The 21,066-nt window shown below is 40.2% G+C and overlaps 1 protein-coding gene across 3 annotated transcripts; it reads right to left on the reverse strand.

The window, feature by feature from the left end:
* Positions 1-1,369: 1,369 nt before the first annotated feature.
* On the reverse strand, positions 1,370-20,864 carry abhd17b (abhydrolase domain containing 17B, depalmitoylase). 3 transcript variants are annotated; one of them, XM_044026934.1, is made up of 4 exons: positions 20,799-20,864; positions 16,100-16,576; positions 3,004-3,183; positions 1,370-1,855 (listed from the first exon to the last, which is right to left on the reverse strand). In XM_044026934.1, exons 2-4 carry the CDS (start codon positions 16,564-16,566, stop codon positions 1,636-1,638), a joined length of 867 nt encoding a protein of 288 aa, XP_043882869.1. In that variant the 5' UTR covers positions 16,567-16,576; positions 20,799-20,864; the 3' UTR covers positions 1,370-1,635. The 3 variants fall into 3 exon arrangements, with proteins under 3 accessions (XP_043882869.1, XP_043882867.1, XP_043882868.1); XM_044026932.1 differs by lacking the exon at positions 20,799-20,864 and adding an exon at positions 19,340-19,829; XM_044026933.1 differs by lacking the exon at positions 20,799-20,864 and adding an exon at positions 19,335-19,829.
* Between the last annotated feature and the right edge of the window lie 202 nt (positions 20,865-21,066).

Genomic DNA, 21,066 nt, shown 5'->3' on the forward strand with positions numbered 1-21,066 from the left:
TGTACAGTCACTTTCAAGTTTTCAATAAGCCAGACCGCCTATTTCCAGTAAGTTGTCAGCCAAAGATGTTTTACAGTCTGTGTCTGCAGAAGTTTCCAAGAGTGTTTAGCTATGAATTATCGAATTTTAGCGGCGGCTCTGCCGTCGTCCCTTGTCCCACAACAGGATGTGCTAACGACAACAACTAATAGACAGACGTAAACAAAGTTTCCCCTTAGCGATGACTGACCAGGCATTAAGGAGCTGTCTTATATTTTGGCAGAAGTTACACATAATCTGTGTCAAACACTGTTGAGACACAAGAGACACTGATCGTCACACGTCTCTTTTACCGCTTTAATGTAGCTTATTATTTATGTTTGAGGTGAAAATGAGAGAATAAAAGGTGGTTTCATTGTATCTGATCTACTGTATTCACTATATGGCAGAGTGTTGTGTCGTTGACTAGAGGTAGACTGATATTTGCCTTTTATTTAGTTTTTGTAAATCACTAAAACTTTATTTTGTCATCCACAGGTTTATTTTTGTTTTTTTTGATGATCTGTTTCATATACTGTACTTAATGTTTAGGTATACTGTACATGTAAAATGTAGATTGGAGAGACTGGTTACAAAAGTTAAGCAATTATTGGTATTATTTTCAGCTATGTTTTCATCAAATGGAAGAAAAAGGGACAAAAAAAATAAACAAAAATCAGGCCATATCGAATAACCCATAACTGTCATCATAGACTTCCTATGGTTTGAAGAGTATTGACGCACGTTTGCCTGTAGGGGGCAGGGCGGTCCGAGTATAAACAAGGCTGTAACTAGCTAACAAAAGGATCAGAGGCTGAAAAACAGCTGACAGAAGCTTTCGCAGGTGTTTTCGGGACATTAATTATACAACATACACTTCTGTGTGTCTATAAGTCACTTTATCAGACTAAACAATTTGGCAACACTGGCACAGCTAGGTAATAATATGTCTTGTACAGTTCTTCAGTGACAGCTGATACGTGCAAAAATCATGTATGCTATATAAAAAACAAAAAAAACAAAAACACCTCCCCCCGCCTTCAAAAAAAAAAAAGAAAAAAAAAGAGAGTGGTGACTGCACTGTCTAGAACCAGACCTGACCTCGATATTTCAGATGAGTTCACCTGGATTAGTAAGAGTGAGGTCCACCTCTGGTCACTGTTTCTCAAAATATGATCCGAGGTCTTCAGTAAAAACTGTGGACCTCAAAAAGGCAGCAAGAATATGACACACACACACACACACACAGTGCACGTACACATGGTGTATGTTGTCTGTGCACATGACTATTTCCTCTTCCACTCATGATGTGCAATTTTTTCAAACATGATAAGGAGAAATCTCTAAAAGCACAAAAAAAAACAGTCATGGGTAGTTGTGAGTTCACAGCTGCAGCTGGAGGAGTGGACGGTACCATCAGGACCTTGGGCCGGCCCAGCTGGAGCCTCCAGGAGGAGAAGTGTTTGACAAAGAGACGCTAGCCACCGTAAAAAAAAGTCAGTAATACACACACACAGACAACACCTCTACCTGCATCACTTCACGACAAAAAGACCACCCCTGAAACCAACATCCTTCTCTCCTTCTCCTTCCTCGTCTCCGTGTCTCGCTCCCCCTCTACAAGTTGACGAGCTCATGTGCAACAAACTGTTTGAGTCTCTCCAGGTACTGTCCGTAGAGCTCGACGTCGTTGTGTCCGGCCCCCTCCACCCAGAGCGGCTCCACCGGGCGCTGGCAGCGTTCGTACAGCGCCAGGCCGTGAGAGAAGTCGATGACCTCGTCCTCCGTACCGTGGATTACCAGCACAGGTGACGTCACCTTGGAAATCTTGTCGATGCTTTGAGGAGGAGAGAATTTAGAGAAGAAAGAGGGGGAAGTTAGGACTCTGCATTGACTTCCATTCATTTGGACAGCCGAAACAAACCAATTGTAACCATAACCAGGTAATGTCTAACTCTAACCTTAACCTTAACCTAGCCACAATTTAAATCTTAGCCCTTAATTAACCAGTTCCTCAAAAATGAAGTTCTGCCTAATTTGGATCCGGTTTGGGTCTCCATGAGGACTACTGGTCCTGACAAAGTCAGCGTTTGCGCCAGAAAAGCTCCTAAAAAAGGTAACAAATACAAACACAGAAAAAGTGAGACCTGTGTCAAGCCGTTATAACAATAACCACTTTATTCCTGTTTAAAACCCACAATAAATGATATTGACCCCCAGAGGGAGCAATTGAGACACATTTCTAACTCATTTAAATGCACAAAGTATAAAGGGAATTCAAAGATATTGATGACGACATGTGAAAAGACTTAACTATTTAATGCCAAATTGTGGAGTTTGACTGAAGAAATGTCCTAACTAATACTAATAATTGACATCATAAAGACAGGTGATTATGGGGTGGTTTAGGAGGCCTGTGTGACCAGATCTAATACAATGACAGGACCAGTTATGTCTGGACGACTATGTCAAAACTGAATTCTTTGATGTCAAGCGTACTTAACATCATGAGCTTAGGTTATCCTTCTTCATCTTTAGTTTAGATTTGTACATGAAAGTTTTTATGTTTAAACTAATATTTCACTGCCACTGGTCATTTTCGCCTAGATTTCAATGTTTCTTTTTGATCAGTGGGAATGAGTTTAATCAGCATTCTGTACACGTGGGGGGTTTTATTGGCTTCAACTGTGATTGACACCGATGGGAACACAAGACCGGGGGGTGAACACGCTACTAATTCCTGCGTCCTTTTGCAGAACAATGCAGTGACTGCATATGCTGTGTGTGTGAGTGCACAAAAGTGAAGATCCTGTGAAACAAAAGTACGATAAAAAGCTACAGTGAAAATCACACAATCCATTTGTTTGTTTTGTTGACAGCCCTTAATCATATACAGTGTGTGTTCGAGTACTGGCAAACATTGGCGGCAAATGGAGGATGTGTACTTTCCAGTGGACATCAACTGTAAATAAGAGTGTTACTCACTTTGGGAAGGCGTCAAAGCAGTAGGTCTTCTTGGTGTCGGGGAAGGCGACTCTCATGCCTGAGGTGAGTGGGGAGTGGAGGACGACGGCGGCGCTCTCGTAGCGAGACGCCAGGTCCACAGACGGCACGGTGCCAATGCTCTGGCCGTACACGATCACGCTCTCCGGCCGGATGCCGTATCTGTGGGGAGGACACACAGGTTTATTTATTTAGTGTACCGTTCCGGGAGCTGGAAAAATAGATCGACTGACAAAAAACAGAAATCTGCATTTGTCTGGTATTAAACATTCATTAAAAAGTTGGTGAATTGGTGAATTTGCATGCTGCAACTTAATATCCATCATCCCTCACTTCACAAGTGGGTTGTTGAACCTATGTAGCCTTCATTTAGCATCAAAACTTAAAAAAGATGTTTATTTGGTCCATTGTGGGCTACATGGTGGTCCAAAATAGCTCATCCAGCTCCTGATATAAACATAAAACTTCATTCTGGAGTAATGGAAAAACAAAAATTCATCATGTATACACCATTAATTTATCTCCAATTTCTGCCGCATGAAAGTAATGTCACTGACATTTTTACACACTGGACTACACATGGGCAACATAAGGCCCTGGGGCCACATGTGGCCCGTGAAGCAATTTTATCCGGGCCGCGACTTCCTCACATGTTTCCTCAAGTTGACGCTTGCCGATTTGATTTTGGTTCAAAATGTGATATAGTATGAAGTACATATGAAGATGTGTCAGTTAGCAAGTATTTATTTTTACAGCATTTTTTTTACATTTAAAATGTAAATGTTACACATGTCGTAGATAAATATGCATTTAATGATTATTATTTCTTTAGTTGTGGCCCCTTGCTTGCTTTATTTATGTCAGCGTGGCCATCAGGTAAATTCTGTATTTGTACATCAAACATAAAAGTACTCACACTGACTACTGTACTCGTCATCGTCTGTATTTGCTGCACACGCTGGTCCATGTGCAAACACGCACCTGTGTGCTAACGGAGAATGACTCACGCTCATCAGCTGAGACGTCACGCGGCAGTGACGACTCAGTCATTATGGACTCCTTCTGAAACAAGCACGCTAATGTGTGATACAGTGACTTTCTGCTGTTCTTTCACAAGCACAGACGAGCGCCACTGAGGTCTCGTGATTCAGAAGAGAGGAGGAAGAGAAGGAGGAAGGGAATTAAAGGAAAACCAGCTGAAATGGAGCAAAAAGAGATATAGGATTGAGGCCGAGGGAGAAGCGGAAAGAGAGCGAAAGAGGAGCAGGAAAAAAAATGGAAGAGAAGACATTCCACAGATGATTATAGAGAATGTGACGCACTACAGTGAACGAGTGAGCAGTCAGCTGACGAGCTGAAGCCTGGTCTGAACACACTGCATCACTGTCTCGGCCTGCCTGTGTGTGTGTGTGTGTGTGTGCACTGGTGGAGAGAGTAGTAGTAGCATAGTAAACAGCAACAACTGGCACGACAACGTCCCTGCTCTACTCTATTATTACAATGAAGACACCGAACATTACCGGCTTAACATTACAGCCTCTGCCACTGCGTGCCGAAAATACACGCTGATAAACAACACGTGAATATCAAAGTGTGGCACCGCCCAGCCCCGCAGTAACGGATTATTATGATTAGGAGCAGAAACGTGGACTGTGTTCACATTACCTGCTGCTTTGTTCAAGTCCAACTGGATTCTGATTTGATTAAGGCTACAATTAACCATTATTTTATGGGGACGCACAATATTATGGGTATATATTAGTCAATATTGGCTGTAAAGGTCCAGTGTGTAAAGCTTAGGCAATTTAAGTGTACAATCACCTGGTTATTAACCCATAATGAGCCCTTTATATTCATATCAGGAGCCAAGTGAAGTCTATGGAGGTGTCTATTTTGGACCACCATGATTTTACTAGGGACTAGGGCCAAGATATCACTAATGACTCAAAACAGTGGGCAGAAAAGGCTGCTAACGCCTTGATTTCTATGCTGGCACCCCCTATAGCTATTATTTATTATTGCCTACAATTAATTAAATGCATATCTAAATCTGCTGCGACATGAGTATGAAAACTATCATGTTAATTTCACTACAGAAGAGACTAAATGATCTAATCTACAGTTGGGCGTGGGTAAAAACGTAAATACAGTATATTGGCATACCGACAAAAGGTCCAATATTAAGGGTTGGGAATCGTCAGAGACACCACAAAACAATATTATCACGATACAATATCATGATATTGCGATATACTCCACGAAAAATATCGTAATTTTTTTCCCCCCACTCCTATTCAATATCATGCATCCCTATATTTATTTTCATCACTGACTCATCTGTTGATTGTTTTCTCAATAACTCAATTAGTTGTTTGATTTGACATAAAATGTTAAAAAAAAAATGTCAACCTTGAAATGATGATGTTCTCAAATGTCTTGTTTGATTAATTGATTGTGAAAATAATCATTAGTCGCAGCCCTACAGGAGCCCTACTGCCCTACTGGCTGCAGGAGTGTAGGCCAACTACAACAAAGGTTACGATACTTGAGTGCATCTTAAGTGCAGGCAAGTCCACTTCAGACAGGATGTGTACAAATAGACACAGTCTACATTGTAAACAGTCCTCAGGAGAAGACAGAATCTGGTAGCTGTTGTGTGTCATCTGGCCATAACGGAGTATAAATAGGGGTGATAATGCTACTAGTATGGCACGGGGGAAAAGTGTTTGCAGACTGTGCTGTTAATGGCATCATTAACTCCACAGGCTGGCTAACATTACAATAATGTAGCAAGTTTATGAGCTGCAAGGGTTTATCTATGGTACGACGTAACATAGCAGTCATGAGAGCAATCAAGGACAACAAAACGATACTCATGTTTTGTTTTGGGCGTTTTTTTCCTCTAAAATGGACTGTATTCAAAAAAGTCATTTACTTTTGTGAAGAAGAGGTTTATTGGGAACCAACACCTTCCAAACATCTGCAGACCTTTTGTGATTTCTTTGTCATATAGAGCAAAAACACCAGAAAATATTCACAGTTAAAATGCTGTAAAATCTAGTAAAAGTTTGTTTTACGAAGACAAAAAACCCCCGCTCAAAACGATGAATCTATAATTAAAATAGTTGATGATTAATTTAGAAATAGATTAATAATCGACAATACAATTTATTCAGCGTAATCTTCCTGATATTAAAATACAATAAACATTTAATCGCTGATAATGTAGACTCCAATTTAGTTTGTGGAACAGGACGGTAAGTATTAAATGAATGAACGCATTCATTTTTGTCTTTTAGTTTTTGAAAAAGTAGTCTAACATTGCTCAAAAAAGGAATAGTCTGAAGTTCAAGGTTTATTTTGGCATAATTCATCAAATAACCCAGAATATTAGCAACGATACCATTCATTTCCTTCTCTATGGAGAAAAAAGGGTGGATTGCTGTATGCACTTTGCACCCAAAACAGTGTACACACCTGAAAGAAGGGAAATAAATAAGTGTCAACTCTTTCTTTTTTCTGCACACTAATGTTTAATAAGGTGAAGTCAGGGATAAAGTGCTTGGTATACGGAGACTATTTGCATATTGAACTTAACTCCTGTTGCACTCCACCTGATCATTAGTCATAACTTCACCTTCTTCCTGAACAACACGGCTACATGCACTTTACGTTTTCATTTGATAACTGTCTTTTCACTTCACAGGTATCTGTGTTGATGCAAGCATTTCAGCTCCACATGAGCTGTAATCTGCGTCCAAACTAAAACCATCAGTGTAAACAGGAAGTTGATTTTCCTCTCTTCTGGAGTTTAGTTTCAGTAAGCAGTACAGTACTAACGAGAAACAACAATGGTGTGAAACAAAGTAAGAGCAAGAATTTCTGTGAAGAGTATGACAACAATTAGATGTGAAACTGAAAATGTGTGTTGATGGCACCTCATTCTCTTTCACGGATGATTGTCAAACTGTGGCGGATAGGAACCAATGCAGGTATTTGTGTCATTGTTTTCAAAGGTTTCTGTTCACAAACACAAGGGTAGTGTGGACAGCAGGAATTATGCGGTGTAAAGTAAAAAGAAGTGGTGTGGATTAGGAATAGACATTTCTAGCAAACAAGCTATTAGAATATTTGATGGTATTATTCATTGAATATTAGAATATTCTAAACAAGTTGAAGTAATGCAGGGTTCACAACATGAACGGGAGCAGCTAACAAGATGCATTCAAAGACCCTGGTAAATTTCACCACAGATGTCCAGCGTGTTGTAGAGAAAACTAGATGCACCATAACTTTGGTAGTCATGGGAGTAGAAAGAATTGTTGTGAATAATCTCATCCCTCGTGTGGATATAGTCTGAGGTGGAGTCATGAAGGTCAGGGTTGTCGGCTGTGTCGTTTCAACACACTTTGTTTACAGATACATTTTATCTTGTGTCGTCCTCAGTGCGGTTTGGTTTTATTACCGCTTGTTGCTGTTGTTAGCAATTATCTAAATGTGTCGATGCTTATCAAGTCTACGTCATTCACTACATCAGGCCACTTCGCCAATCCTTTGACACACACACACACACACCGACACACACACACACACACACAAACTGGCCACATGGATGTTACAGAGCTGTAAATCTTGAGTAACAGTCAGCTGAAACTATCTTGACAGATTAGTCATCAGGTAAAACAACATTGTGTGACAAACACAGCAAAGGCTGCACCAAGAGAACAACTTTACATGTGAATGTAATAAGTAGGGCTGGGTGATACAGGCTATAAATCATATCTCTAGTATATTTTTGGCTGACAATTTTTATATACCAGTATTTATCATGGCTTTCCTCTGTGTTCAAGTTGCTTGGCAATAGCCAATTAGCCACCTATTCTGTCTTTATCCGCACAAGAGGTTGCAGAGGTTTGCAGGAGTCGTCTGTTGACTTGCTAATTGTCGTTTATGTATTTCCTATAGAACGTGTATGTCTTGTGGGGGACACAGTCGGGGAAGGCTGTGCTACGGAGGACAATCACAGCGCAGATATCTGCAGCTGCGCGGTTGTTAAAAACAACACTGTGACGGGCTTTGACCCTGATACAACAGCCAACAATTTGCTCCATTGCATTTCAGCCTGAATGGACCTCAACGAGCCAAAGCCGCCATGCACCATGGTTACACCCCTCCCCCAAGCCTTCATCAATTTCGACTCCTGACACAAATCCAATCCATTATGCATCACATCCTCCCTCTTTCTCCCCATTCCGTCTCCCTCTTGGCTGTCCACCTCTTAACTCCCTGAAGACCAAAATGATTCTCATCCCGTACGTGAAGCAGGGACTAATAGATATTTTAAGTTATCCTAAACATATGGGCAGGCATGTTTTGACAGATCTGACTGCCATCTGTGATGCAGCAGGAGGATCCTCTACTGAAACGCTTCAGTGCACCTTTAATTCTCTTCTACCTCTGCCAAGGACAGAGGTTAAGTGTTTGGCCGTGTTTGTTTTTCTAATTTAGAGCAGCATATATATCATGAAATGTAATGGATGGATTTGGATGGAATTTTGTGGAGGTGTAGTTTATGGCCCAAGGACGACATTTTGGTATCTATTGATCTTATACATAATAAAATCCAGATCCTTAATCTGTATCAACTCAGTGCAAAGGTGTCTTTGACCTCTGATACACTAGGTGGCCAAATGCCCCCTTTCAGCTCGTCAGTGTTGGCCATTGGTGCCATTTCATGTCTTTCTACCATTAATTAACTTCAACACGTTTCATTTTTCAATCTGACAGAGCACACATTTGGTCTTCTCATCTGTTCAAAAACACACTGGTCTGGATTTCACTGTTTTTCTTGTTGGTGGTGTTTTTCTTCTTCTTTTGTGTATTAGATTCTTCTTTTATTTGTGGATCAAACCTCAGGGGTGGGAACTGTGCAGCGCACCCAGGCCAGTTTGAGTCCATGTCAAAGTATACAGTATATGCAATGGTAATGTGACTCCCAACAGCATAACTATAAATGGGTGTGTAAGTCATTGAGAGATTCGATTTACAATTTCAGTCAGACTAACATGTTTACATGCACTTTAAAAGTCTGGTTTTAGTTGGACTAACACAATAATTCAATTTTTTTTTCCTACCATCATGTAAACATACTGACCGTGGGAAACTCTGAGTGCCGTCTCTGGTTTTACTGAGAATTTACCTCGTCATTTACGTAGTCTTGATATGTACAGGTGTACAGGTATGTCCCTGATGGTCTGTGCTAAGCAGTCGTCAGGTGAGTGATCGCACTCCACCCATCTCATTTAAAACACACAGACACAGCAGCCTTTGTGTACCCACTACATCAGACCAATACCCTCTGACATTTTTAACTGAGGGAAAATAAACAGACACACACTGTACATGGCGAGTTGCCTCCCTCTGTGTACAGACTTCTACTCAAAATAAAGACAAAGACAAACTGTTATTTGGTTTGGACCAATCAGAGGACTAACCAGGAAGTGACAGTTTTTCCCTTTTCGTTTTTATTGGCAGCCGTGTGGGGAGGACCTTGCTCTCAAAGCTTATTGGAAAATTGGTTGCTAGGCTACAGCTCAATATTAGAGTGAGAGTAGCAGGATTGACTGTTGGCCTGCCTTCATTTCTGAGGGAAATAAAGAGAGGGAGGAGGCGGGCTAACTGCTTTCCTCAGTCACTCAAAATCAGGGAACTGTACCTTTTTCTCCTCCTTTTCTCCTCAGGTGAGTTGAGTAGAGAAATTCTCCTCCGAGTAATGCTTTGAACAATAATAGAGGCTGTGTGTGACGGCGTACACCTGCTGTCAAATAAATCAGCTGAATCATCTGACCCACTCCCTGCTCAGGTGAAGGAGTGTCTCCTTCAAGGCAGAACAAAGGAACCCGGGAAGGTGCATGTGTGGGTGGGTGTGTGTCTGCTGTTAACAAAGTGATTGGCAGACATGGTTGAGTTTTCTCATACGACAGTGGAGCAAAATGAAAGCAGCTGTCCGTCACAAGAGTGGCAACACTCGGGAGACGGTGAATATGCTGACTGCTGAACCATGAAAAAGAAACCGAATGATACAGAAAACCAAAAAATGAAGGAAGAAAGGATGCGTTCAAAATGTCAACTAACCAGAATGAAAGACACAGTACAACAGTGGGAGAGAAAGACAGCGATGTCCCATTCCCCACTGGTCAAAAAAACAGGTAACCCTAGATCAGTGTTACTGATGGGAGAATTAATTAGGTTAAGCATTTGTTTTACCACCAAGTGAAATATGCTAAAAATCGTGTCCAATTCGGTTCCAATTCACAAGGTCCCAATTGGATTCCATTTCCGATTCAAGTTCATTCTAAAGTTCATATCTAAAGATTAACTGGTGCATGAGTTAAAACACAAACCAACTACAGTGTGGCCTTACAGGTGATAACTCAAACCCTAAAAACCCAGTGGAGTTCAAATTATACAACCTTGAAGCCCACCAGACAGTTTAGAGTAATCACCAAGTCCAGCAGAGGTCACTGTGAGCTTAACAACGTTGGCGAGTTGTTTAGCGGTGACAATGAAGAACACAAACAAGGCCCAACCATTTAATCGTTCTTCCTCTACACATGACCACAATTTTCACAGGAGATTTGAGCGGAGGATACAGGAAATGGCATATATTAAAAAATTGACCCAAGGATTTTATAAATCGATATCGGAGCTTTTAAGTGAGGATCAATATGAGAAAATCTATTTTCTGAACCCGGCCAAAACACACAGGGCAGAAGAACAACTGGTGATGGGAATGGCATTAAATCCTATTTTTAGTGGTTGTACTCAGAGAGTGAGAGAGTGAGAGTGAGAGAGAGAGAGAGACCTTTTGATGTGATAAACACAGTCTAGTTGATTCATGTTCATGCTGGGTCAAACGGCTGGGTTGTCTTTCATAGGAGGCAGTCAATTATGAATCTGACACAAATGTTAAAACAGCACACAGCGGAGTCAAAAAGGCAGAAACTCTATGATATACACTAGGGCTGTTAGGAAAACAGGCAATAAGGCTGTCAAAGCAGTCAAATTAGATAACGTAGCTGAACGGTGAAATTTCTTAAGCTCCAAATGTATTGAGTTCTCAACACAAATGCTTTTATTTTGAAATTCTGTGAAATATCATCAGAACATAATTGTCATTGCTTTATGAGAAAATAATTTTAAGCTCATATTGCTTAAACAGATGCTAAACAGATGCCTTTTCCCCAAAAAACGTGGCACACAGGCCATTTGAGTTTGAGAAGCTTTGTTTATCTTTCAAATACAAAAGGAAATCACACAAATTCCAGTCAATATTTTGCATTTCTTCTCTTTTAAAAACACACACTGTCCTTTGTGACACAAAAACCGACTTCAGTGAGACAAATTAACACAGAGTGGCCCGTACTTTACTGAGATCTAACACCTTATTCCACACGGTCTGCATCTGTGCACACAGACAGCATAATTACTACTTTAAAGATGCATAACAAAGTGCAGCTGATTCAAAAAAACTAAACAAAAAAACCAAAGCCCAAGCTCAGCATTTACTGTATATGTGTTTAACTTGTCTTGACTGAGAGCCAGGGGGAAGTCAGTCAGGCTGTGTGACTGTTAACCACTGGACTACATCTTGAATATCTAGATTTCCTTGTTCCTGTTAACTTACAGGAACAAATGTACGTCCGATCGGATTTAATCGGGGGAACTTTCTTCCCCTGATTAACATGCGGTCATATGATATGGAGGGCCATGTGACGCAAGTGTTTGTAACTGGCTTTTTAAATGAAAACAACTCCAGTCTTCACACGTTGTGTAATAGGAAGACCGGTCGTACCAGGCAAATTCTCCTCCAACACTACACAAATGAGCTTCCATTGTAAGATTAACTTTTGCATTCATGTCAGAGAATTGACAGCCACATTCTGCTCCACACACAAATCACCAAATGTAATTATATAATGGGTTGTGTTTTTGCTCTGTTCATAATAGAATAGAATAGAATAGCTGTTCATGACTACATGTGGGAACAGTAGAGTCCATGGTGTATCAAGACAAACAAGTTAGCTGGAAAACAGGAATAAAGCTGTTAAGTTTGGTGCTACTGTATGTATAGTATAATAGTGTATAAGAGTATAATATTAAAGAGCTGACCAGAAAGCCTTTCTTATGCTCATGTTCTATTTCATATTCCCCTCACATTTAACATTTGTGCAACAGTCCTGTTATTAATGAAACACAACAAATTGAAAACACCAGTGTTTAGAGGGGTTTCAACATTAAAGTGAATTACTCCATTTGATTATTCCACGTTCACACATGCGTGTGTGCACACAGAGACAGACTGGCCACCAGAAAGGCTTGCTCTTCGTCACGGCATTGGCCAATTTCCTGTGTATAGAACCTTTAAATCAAAGGTTTCCTGTTTTACTTGCCAGCTTCCTTATTTCAAGGTCATTGGAAACAGAAAGCCAACTCTTTTGAATTCTGCTAAGTGGTGGATACTGTTGAATGTAAAAGAAAAACCAATAGTAAGTAGCTACAGTATTAAACCATAGTCAATACAAGACTAGTACTTGAATTTGGCAGCCGTAGCCAATGGTAATTAATGTAATTTAAGGCCTATGTACATAAACAGTGAATTATTCAGAGGCATATTTCGATGCACCTTCTCTATTCACCGTGATTAAAGGAATAAATTATACAGACAAGGAAAAACACACACAGAACAGAGGGAGCTTAAATGGTTCTTTCTTATTTTGAAATTGTAATCAGCTTTTGGTTGGGTTCTGTTATTTTTTTTTTAGCCATCTGTATATTATTAGTCATTTAAACTGAACGTCTGTAATCAAAACTGCAGAATATTGTGTGAAGAAAACCTCTTTATTTCTCACAGATCTGCAAAAAGATCATCATTTTAAACATGTTATCCCTACATATCGCATGATTCACTATGCACAGACTATAAAGATGTAGATCAAAATCTGCAACAGCATCTTAGCTGAGTCATGTTGTAGTCTGTTTGTTACTTCTTTAAGGGAGAAGAGTATTTGAAACTAGCACTCAGTAGATACTCGAGTTTGTGACATCCGTATCAGAAAAAGTGGTCATATCCCTAGTCCTATTCAGTAACAAATGCTAGTTACCAGTTAACCATCAGTACTTTGAAATGTCTGCATTGACCACAGAAGGAACAAACACCCATAGGAGCACACGAGAAGCTTAGTTTTGTCACGTTATGTTTGAGCTACTTTGCATTCTCTCTCTTTTCTACTACGCCTTTTTTTTTTTCTTTCTGGTCAGCCATTCTTCCTGTCCTCCCTTAGTCATCTGTTTGTCTTCCAGCAGGAAGTACACACAAGCAACCCACTGCCCTACTGAATTAACCTTTATTCCTCTCTCTCTTTCTCTCATCCACATAGGACAGATACACACTATACTCCGACTTTTCCTCCACATCCTGATCTTGATCAGCGCAGGTGTGTGTGTGTGTGTGTGTGTGTGTGTGTGTGTGTCAAAAGCACCTGCATGGAGTGCATGCTTATGGGGCTGCAAAGTGAATGTCACGTCTGCAGTTTTACTTAAGGACAAAAGAAGGAGATGACGAGAGGGTGGAAGACAATAAGCAGAGGTTCTTCAACCAGGAAGTGAGGGACACTGGGGTCACACAGCTGAACACTGACAACACTGAGGAAAGCCTTATCTGGAGGAAGAGACTTGGGATGAGAAATTGTGTTTACAAACGGTTTCCACCATAGTCTTAAATGTAAATTTATTTTTTATAACTAATGCACTATCGTGAAGTAAATAGCAGCCAATTTCTCTTAGCCAGCAGTTTGTAAGATAACTTTTAGGTCGCAAAATAATTCCGCTCAATATTTTCACTTGAGCTTTATTAAATCTTGATGACTTCATAATCTTGACATGAAAAAAATAAAAAAAGATTTCTTGAAAATGGCTAGTTTATCAATACAAAACAACAGCACGGTTATTTTCTCAATTAATTAATTAGTTGGTTTGGTCCATAAAATGTCAGAAATTTGAGGTGTGTTCACCCAAACCTCGAAACAATGATGTTCTAGTGTCTTATTTGGTCAATAAAACAAAATGATTAATTGTTGAATGATTTATTTGCTACATGGAGCAAAGAAACCATCAACATATTTAGATTAAAGAAGCTGAAGAATCTAAATGTTTGTTTTAATTATGAGAAAAAAACACTCAGAACTATTAATCGATTGATAAAATAGTTGGTGACTAATTTATAAATTCAGTGATTATCAATTAATCGTTACAGAATAATGGCAGTAAAAATAGTCATATTTTGGGCTTAGTCATGATGGTTTGTCACCTTTAAAAAGTGGTTCTCCGTCCAAAAAGTATGAGAAACATTGACTCTTGGCCATAGATACTAAAAAATATTGAGGATTTTGTATGAAATAGAATAATGCAGATACAGAACAAGCACGTTTAAGCAGATACTGATCAAAACACATTACAGACTGTGCCAATCAACAGACGCTCAATCAAGGCAGATCATCAGTGAATTGATAATCTGTGTATAAATAGACATGCAGCACAGCTCCCACTCACACCCACAAAGAAGTTAAATCATAGAAACCACACTCCCTATTATCGCCTACAAGAATATCATATCATGTCTCCACTCATGAGCTCCTGCTCCACTGTTCAGGAGACACTGTGACAAACATACCACGGATGCTTTTGTTTTAAGGAGATTAAGTCTGTTTCAGTTTCTCATTCCAGGTTCTGATCTTTGTATCTGTTCCCGTTTTGGCCGTGCCCTCTCTCTTGACAAAGTTTCTTCAGTTATTCCTCAGTGAGTTGGGCTGCGTGTTCTGCTGTCCACCATGTCTGAGTAAGACTGACTCAAGGCTGGCCCTCCTGCCCACAGAGTCCACCTACTGTACAGCCTCATGCACGAGGAGAGTGACAGCCAATCGATGACGACTCCCTTTTTAATTTTAAACAGCAAAAAATCTGCCTTGCTGTTGACACTGATTCAACATTTTGAAGTTGCAAAAACTGAGAAGATTAAAAACACTGCTGGCTCTGTTTTCATTTGAAATCTCGGGGACTACATTTCTGTAGAGACGAGCATGCACGAAACAACGATGCATGCTGCTACCTAATCTGTACCAGAAACACGATTTGTTCTACACATGTGCATACTTGTATATACTACCGATGACAGTTGAGGAATGGAAAATAAATAATATACAAATATGTATTATTTTAATAAGTAATTCATCTGTTGATTATTTTCTCGATTAATCCAATCATTGTTTGGTCTGTAAATGTCAGAAAATGTTGATGTTGGATAACCAAACCTGGAAATCATGATGTTCTCAAATGTCTTGCTTTGTCTGCTAACCATAATTATTCAGTTATTTAAGGAGCTGATTAATTAGTTAGAATAACAAATGAAGATAAAAACATGTATCCAGTTTATAAGAATAACTACTAAAACCAATATAACATTATTCAATTCAAAAACCACAGAAACTGCCATAAACTGTGTTCAGAGGAAGCAGAAAATGTTGGGTTTCTAGATCAGATCAGGTGATGACCACACACTGATCCACTTTCTCTTTCTGATTCGTTCTTACAAAGCTCCAAACAAAACACACAATTTTCAACTTTATTGTATTTTCTTAGTAATACTCTCTGAAACTAAGCAAACAAATGCTGAGGAGAGAATCAGCCTTAAATGCTCATGCCCAATAGCTACAATTACACACGGCACCTTTACCATCCAAGCACTGACACATTTTTTGCACTCAAGTTAAAACCATGCAGTGGTTTCAGCATCATCTACTTTATCACATGAGTTTATTTTAGTTCCAGGAATAAATGCGGTCAGTGCTCTGGTGCAGCGAAACCACATTTGTGAGGCTTATGTATTCACTCCTGTCCTGTTTAAAATAGCACACAGTGTCTGTGTGCTATTCAGCATTTATCACAACTTCCAGTCTTGTATACGTCCCCCCCCCCACAAATCTGTTCTTCATCCATCATCATCATCATCATCTCTCCTTACCTTGACCGAAGGGCCTGCCAGGCTGCGTCGACATCAGCGTATAGGTTCTTCTCCGAGGGTTTCCCGGAACTGGCGCCATAGCCCGAGTAGTCGTACGAGAAGACGTTGCAGTTGATCCGTGACCCCAGGCCAATGTAGAAGCTGCTCATCTGACCCAAGTCCACTGCGTTTCCGTGGGAGAACAGTAACGTGTAACGGGCACTGGGTGAGCAGCGGACAAACATGCAGGCAATGCGGTTCCCTCTTGAAGTGCGCGTCATAAAACACTCGATGGCCTCCTTCTCCCGGGCCGAGTACTGCCAGTCGGCTCGCTCCGAGAGGTGCAGCGTCCACCGGCTGCCGCTGTCATCGCACATGAGGCTGTAGGTGGGCTCTGGGGGCAGGAAGGCCAGCTTGGAGGCAATCTTACTCGGACATGGTGGACAGCAGAACAGGCAGCATAGCTCACTGAGCGATAAGTGATTCATCCTCAAAAAACTGCAACAGGAAAGGGAGAGTGGTTAAAACGGAAACAACATGAACAGAGCTAAGAATGAGAAACTAAAGAGTGGAACGGTTAAGTTTAGAACAGTCCAGTACGTATTTTTTGGCATTTCCATTAGGAAGACTACTAAAATAACTGGCCCCAACCGTTCCATTGTTTGGTACCCTTCCCTTCGGGTACCAGAGTTAAATGGTATGGTATGATCAGGGTACTGTCACCCATGAGTCAGATGATTGGGCAACAGAAAAACGTCACTCCATTGTGATTGGTGTAAATATTCCATGGAAGTCAAGGAAACACCCGCAGAGATTGATGTCTTGTTGAGATAAACAGCCATAAACCAAGCAGGAAAAAAGAGCTGCTGGATGTCCTCCAATTTTTCTGTTGAGTTGTTGTCTGTTGTGTCGCAAACGATACAACGTCACGCTATGTGGTCACCCCTCCCCACCCAAGGTAGTGTTCTCAATCGAAACACAACCTTGACCCAAGGCTTTACCATTTCGAACTGCACCAAACTGAACTGTACTCTGACGGAAACGCAACCAAAAACTGATTCAAAAAAAAAAGCATCTGTAGTGTCTTAAATGACTGAGAGACTAATTTGTCACTGCATCCCCTGCAGACTGATCACAAGGAAACCACAAGAACAAATTAGTGACAAACTGCTAATAAATGATGTTATCTGCAAGAATATTAACATTTGTCTTTGTTACATGGACAAATAAGGGGGGGTTCCAGAACTGGAAGCTAAAGACAGATTGATATTTTTCAATGCATGGCTCACCTCAGCGAGGTGTATATATAAAAAAGATATAGACCTCCTGACCCCAGGTTTGACTGTTTCTTGTCTGTCTCCTGGCTGCACAACCTCTCAGACAGGGTTGTTGACTTAAAAGGCTGTTTCACCCTGCAACTGGATGCCATCTATGGCAACCTCATAACCATTAACACCGCCTCAAGGGTCGGCAGGTGGTCAATTGATGACTGTCTATAGCCCTCGTCGGGCATGTGTACAGCAGTTGGAGTTGTTTTGTGGTGTTTAGTGTGTATGGAGACATTTCTTGAAATGATGCCACATTTACTGAAAACATCCAAGAACAAAAAATAAAAAGATTGTACAGGAAAAGTTCTGTTCTCGTCAGGTTTTGTATATCCCAGGGGTTTTTGAATTGCAGTCAGATGCTGTGGATGCTTTGTAGTTGGACTCCATTTTGGATCGAGAGAAACGGATCATAATGTCAGGTTGTGACCATTTACAGAGATCTATATTGCCAATGAAGGCGCCATGAAAAAGACATTAGCACCTTCCTGTTACGACTTTGCATGTATGCAAATATGAATATATCCTCAAATAAGTATGCATTGTTTTCTCCACTCTGACTGACTGACTAAACTTATGATTCTCAATGTCAAGTTTCATTCAGGTATTTAAACATGTTTTCAATTCATCTACCATCTTTGTGATGTAGTTAAATAAGGAAACTTGTTTGGCAGCAGTCAGACTTATAGTTTAATTAAAGTCACAAATCACACCTGGCACCTTGATGACTTTAATTCAACTTCACTACCTGTGTGATTCAAATAAACAACAAGCTGCACCAGAGACTATCGCGGGGGAAAACTGTGTAATATTATAATTCTGAGGATGCTGTGACCTCCCAAAAGGATCAGGCAGAACCAAAACTCACACTGGAGGCTCTTTGCTTCCTATATCCCCCAAAATAGTCCATAATCCCCCAGCAGGGCAGCCACTATGGAGCCCTGCAGCGATTTATTATAAAATGGTGGTGGAGGCAGCAGTTGTGTTTCCAATGATCCTAGTTAAGCTGTGTGAATGTGTGTTGCATTTATTTCCAGAGGTGCTGTAGACACATATCTGTGTGTAAAAAAAAGGGGATGTGCCAATTAACCTGTGTCACTATTAAGTGTGGAGGTGTGGCAGTGTTGCAACAAGTTATTATTTTTAGTATTGTTTTTTCAGCTTGTCCCTCTCTAGGGGTCGCCACAGCGGATGATCTGCATAATTGATTTGGCGGAGGTTTTTTAAGTCAGAAGCCTGATTGAATCTTCCCATTTATCTGGGCTTGGGGCTGGCACTCAAGAGTATACTGGATGTGGCCCTCCTGGCTCGGGGTCAATTAAGTGTGTCCAATTAACAATGAGGACTGGGTACCTTGCTCAAGGGTACTCAAACCGACAACCCTTTGGTCGCAAGTCAAGTTCTCTTCCCACTGCCTTGAATTACGTTCAGCATTAATTATTCAATTAGTTATTTGAGTCAGAAAATGTCACAAAATGTAAAAAAAATAAATGTCACTCAACAATTCCCAAAACTCAAACATGTCCTAAAATGTCTTGTTTTCTCTACAGGGCAAACATTTTACATCGTTTTTTCTTCTTCAAACAGACACCTTTGTGTCTATAATTTAAAAATATATCAGTCAATTTGAATAATCAATTAGTTGATTCTATGAAATGGCGAGGGATAAAGAGGGGTAAAAATATTCCTTTAAATTTCTAAAATGTCATATATCCCTCAAACAAAATACTTGTTTCTGCTTTAAAAAAAAATCAGACAAGCAAATGAACTAGTAACTGTTCACATTTAAGAAGCTGAAAACTAGAACAAAAAACAAAACTCAAACTGGTTAACTTACTATTAAAATATTTGGCGATTAATTTAGTCGACAATTAAAATTCGATTAATCGTCACAGCTATGTATAGTACTCTAATAATAAAATAATACTGACATTACCTGGACGGCGACTGGACGCTTGTTTTATGTTTATTCCTCTTGTTTTTACAGTGACAACGTCGACGTGGTCCAATAACAGGTTCCGGATTTTGCACCGACAACTAACTTGTGTTCTTCTCGACGCCAACAAAGACGGTCAAGTAGATCCTCAGTCAAATTTTCCCCCGATTGTTCGGTGTCTGTCTCGTTTCTTAGCGATGCTAGTGTGAGTGTTGATTTCCCTCTCGACACCGCAGCTGTGACTTAGCTGCTGTCGCTGCTGCTGCTGCTGCTCGTCCTCGGGTCCAGAACCTCAGCCTCCTCAACTGTCGTACCTGAATGTTTCCCGAATGAACGAGGACCGACTCAGTCAAAGTCTACACACCGTCGACAAGGGTGTTTTTTTTACTCAATACAAAGCCCCAAGTCCTGTCACTCGTTCGCGGTTGTTTCACCTACGAAACATCACCGCCTCAGTTTAGAAAATCACTCTTTCCTGCTGCTTGATGTCTCGGCTCGCACTGAGGGCGGGGCTTATCCTGTCCTTTCCTTTAGGGGTTGTGAGCAATAGTTGGCTGCCATCTTCTGGTGACAGTTTATTACTACAACTACAATATGTTCAAGCTCCAGGTTTTTTTTTAATGTTCAAATAAATAAAGGGTTCCCACGGTCATGACATTCTTGGAAAAGTTTTGAAATTAGGGATTGCCCTATCCGATATCAAACATATTTTCTTTTTAACAAAACTTAACTACGATAATTAATTTCAAGGAATATCTAAAAAACAATAAATGTTGGTTAGGGGTTAAATTCCTACGGTAGCCCCTTGAAAAATAAAAATATATATCAGTAAGTCATTATTATGAGAAAGAAGGTCATAAGTATGAGACAGTATTGAATAGATGATGAGATATTTTATCATAATTCTAACTTACTATCTGATAATTATCAGATGCTGTGTCATAATAATGATATCTTATTTCAAATTAATTATGACTTAGCATCTCATAATTGTGACAATATCATACAGGTGACATAATACCTCATAATTATGATATTGCTCAGTCATCATTTTTAAATAGCATGTCGTTATTATAACATAGCATCTCACAATTATGTGATACTATTTCATGCTAATGACTTAGCATCTCTACTATGACTTAGAATCATTGATTTAGAATCTCATAATTATGAGATGCTATTCAAAAATTATGACTTAGCATCTCATACAATTGACTTAGCATCTAGTAATTATGACGTAGAATCTTATGAAAATGACTTAGTGTCTCATAAAAATGACTTCAGCATCTAATAATTACAGTATGACTACGGTGCAGGGGGCGGGGCTATAGCTCCTGTCACACACACACACACACAGCAGGAGCATCATGCAGTCACAGTGGAGGAAGTTCAACTTTCAAAAGTCTGGTTTTGTTTCACCAAAAGTGACGGTGTTTTTGTTTGTGTTAGCTGTTGTTACCTGTTCCGCTTACAGACCGTGGTCGGGAATCACGGGGGAGAGACTTTTTCTTCCACGACAGAACCTGTAGTTGCTGCTTCGGGCTGAGTCTCTAACTTTTACAAAACGGGTGAAGAACATACGAACACTCGGCGTGTTCAGCGGGAGACTGCAGGGCATTTATTTCTTCCAACAGATAGAAAATAATTTCACATTAGCGCTGTATTTGTCTCGGCTAATGCTAAAACCTGCCCAGTCATCGCCTGCCGTTGCGAAAGTAACGCTCGCG

This window comes from Solea senegalensis, linkage group LG5 (genome assembly GCF_019176455.1).
Source record: "Solea senegalensis isolate Sse05_10M linkage group LG5, IFAPA_SoseM_1, whole genome shotgun sequence".
Classification (NCBI taxonomy): domain Eukaryota; kingdom Metazoa; phylum Chordata; class Actinopteri; order Pleuronectiformes; family Soleidae; genus Solea; species Solea senegalensis.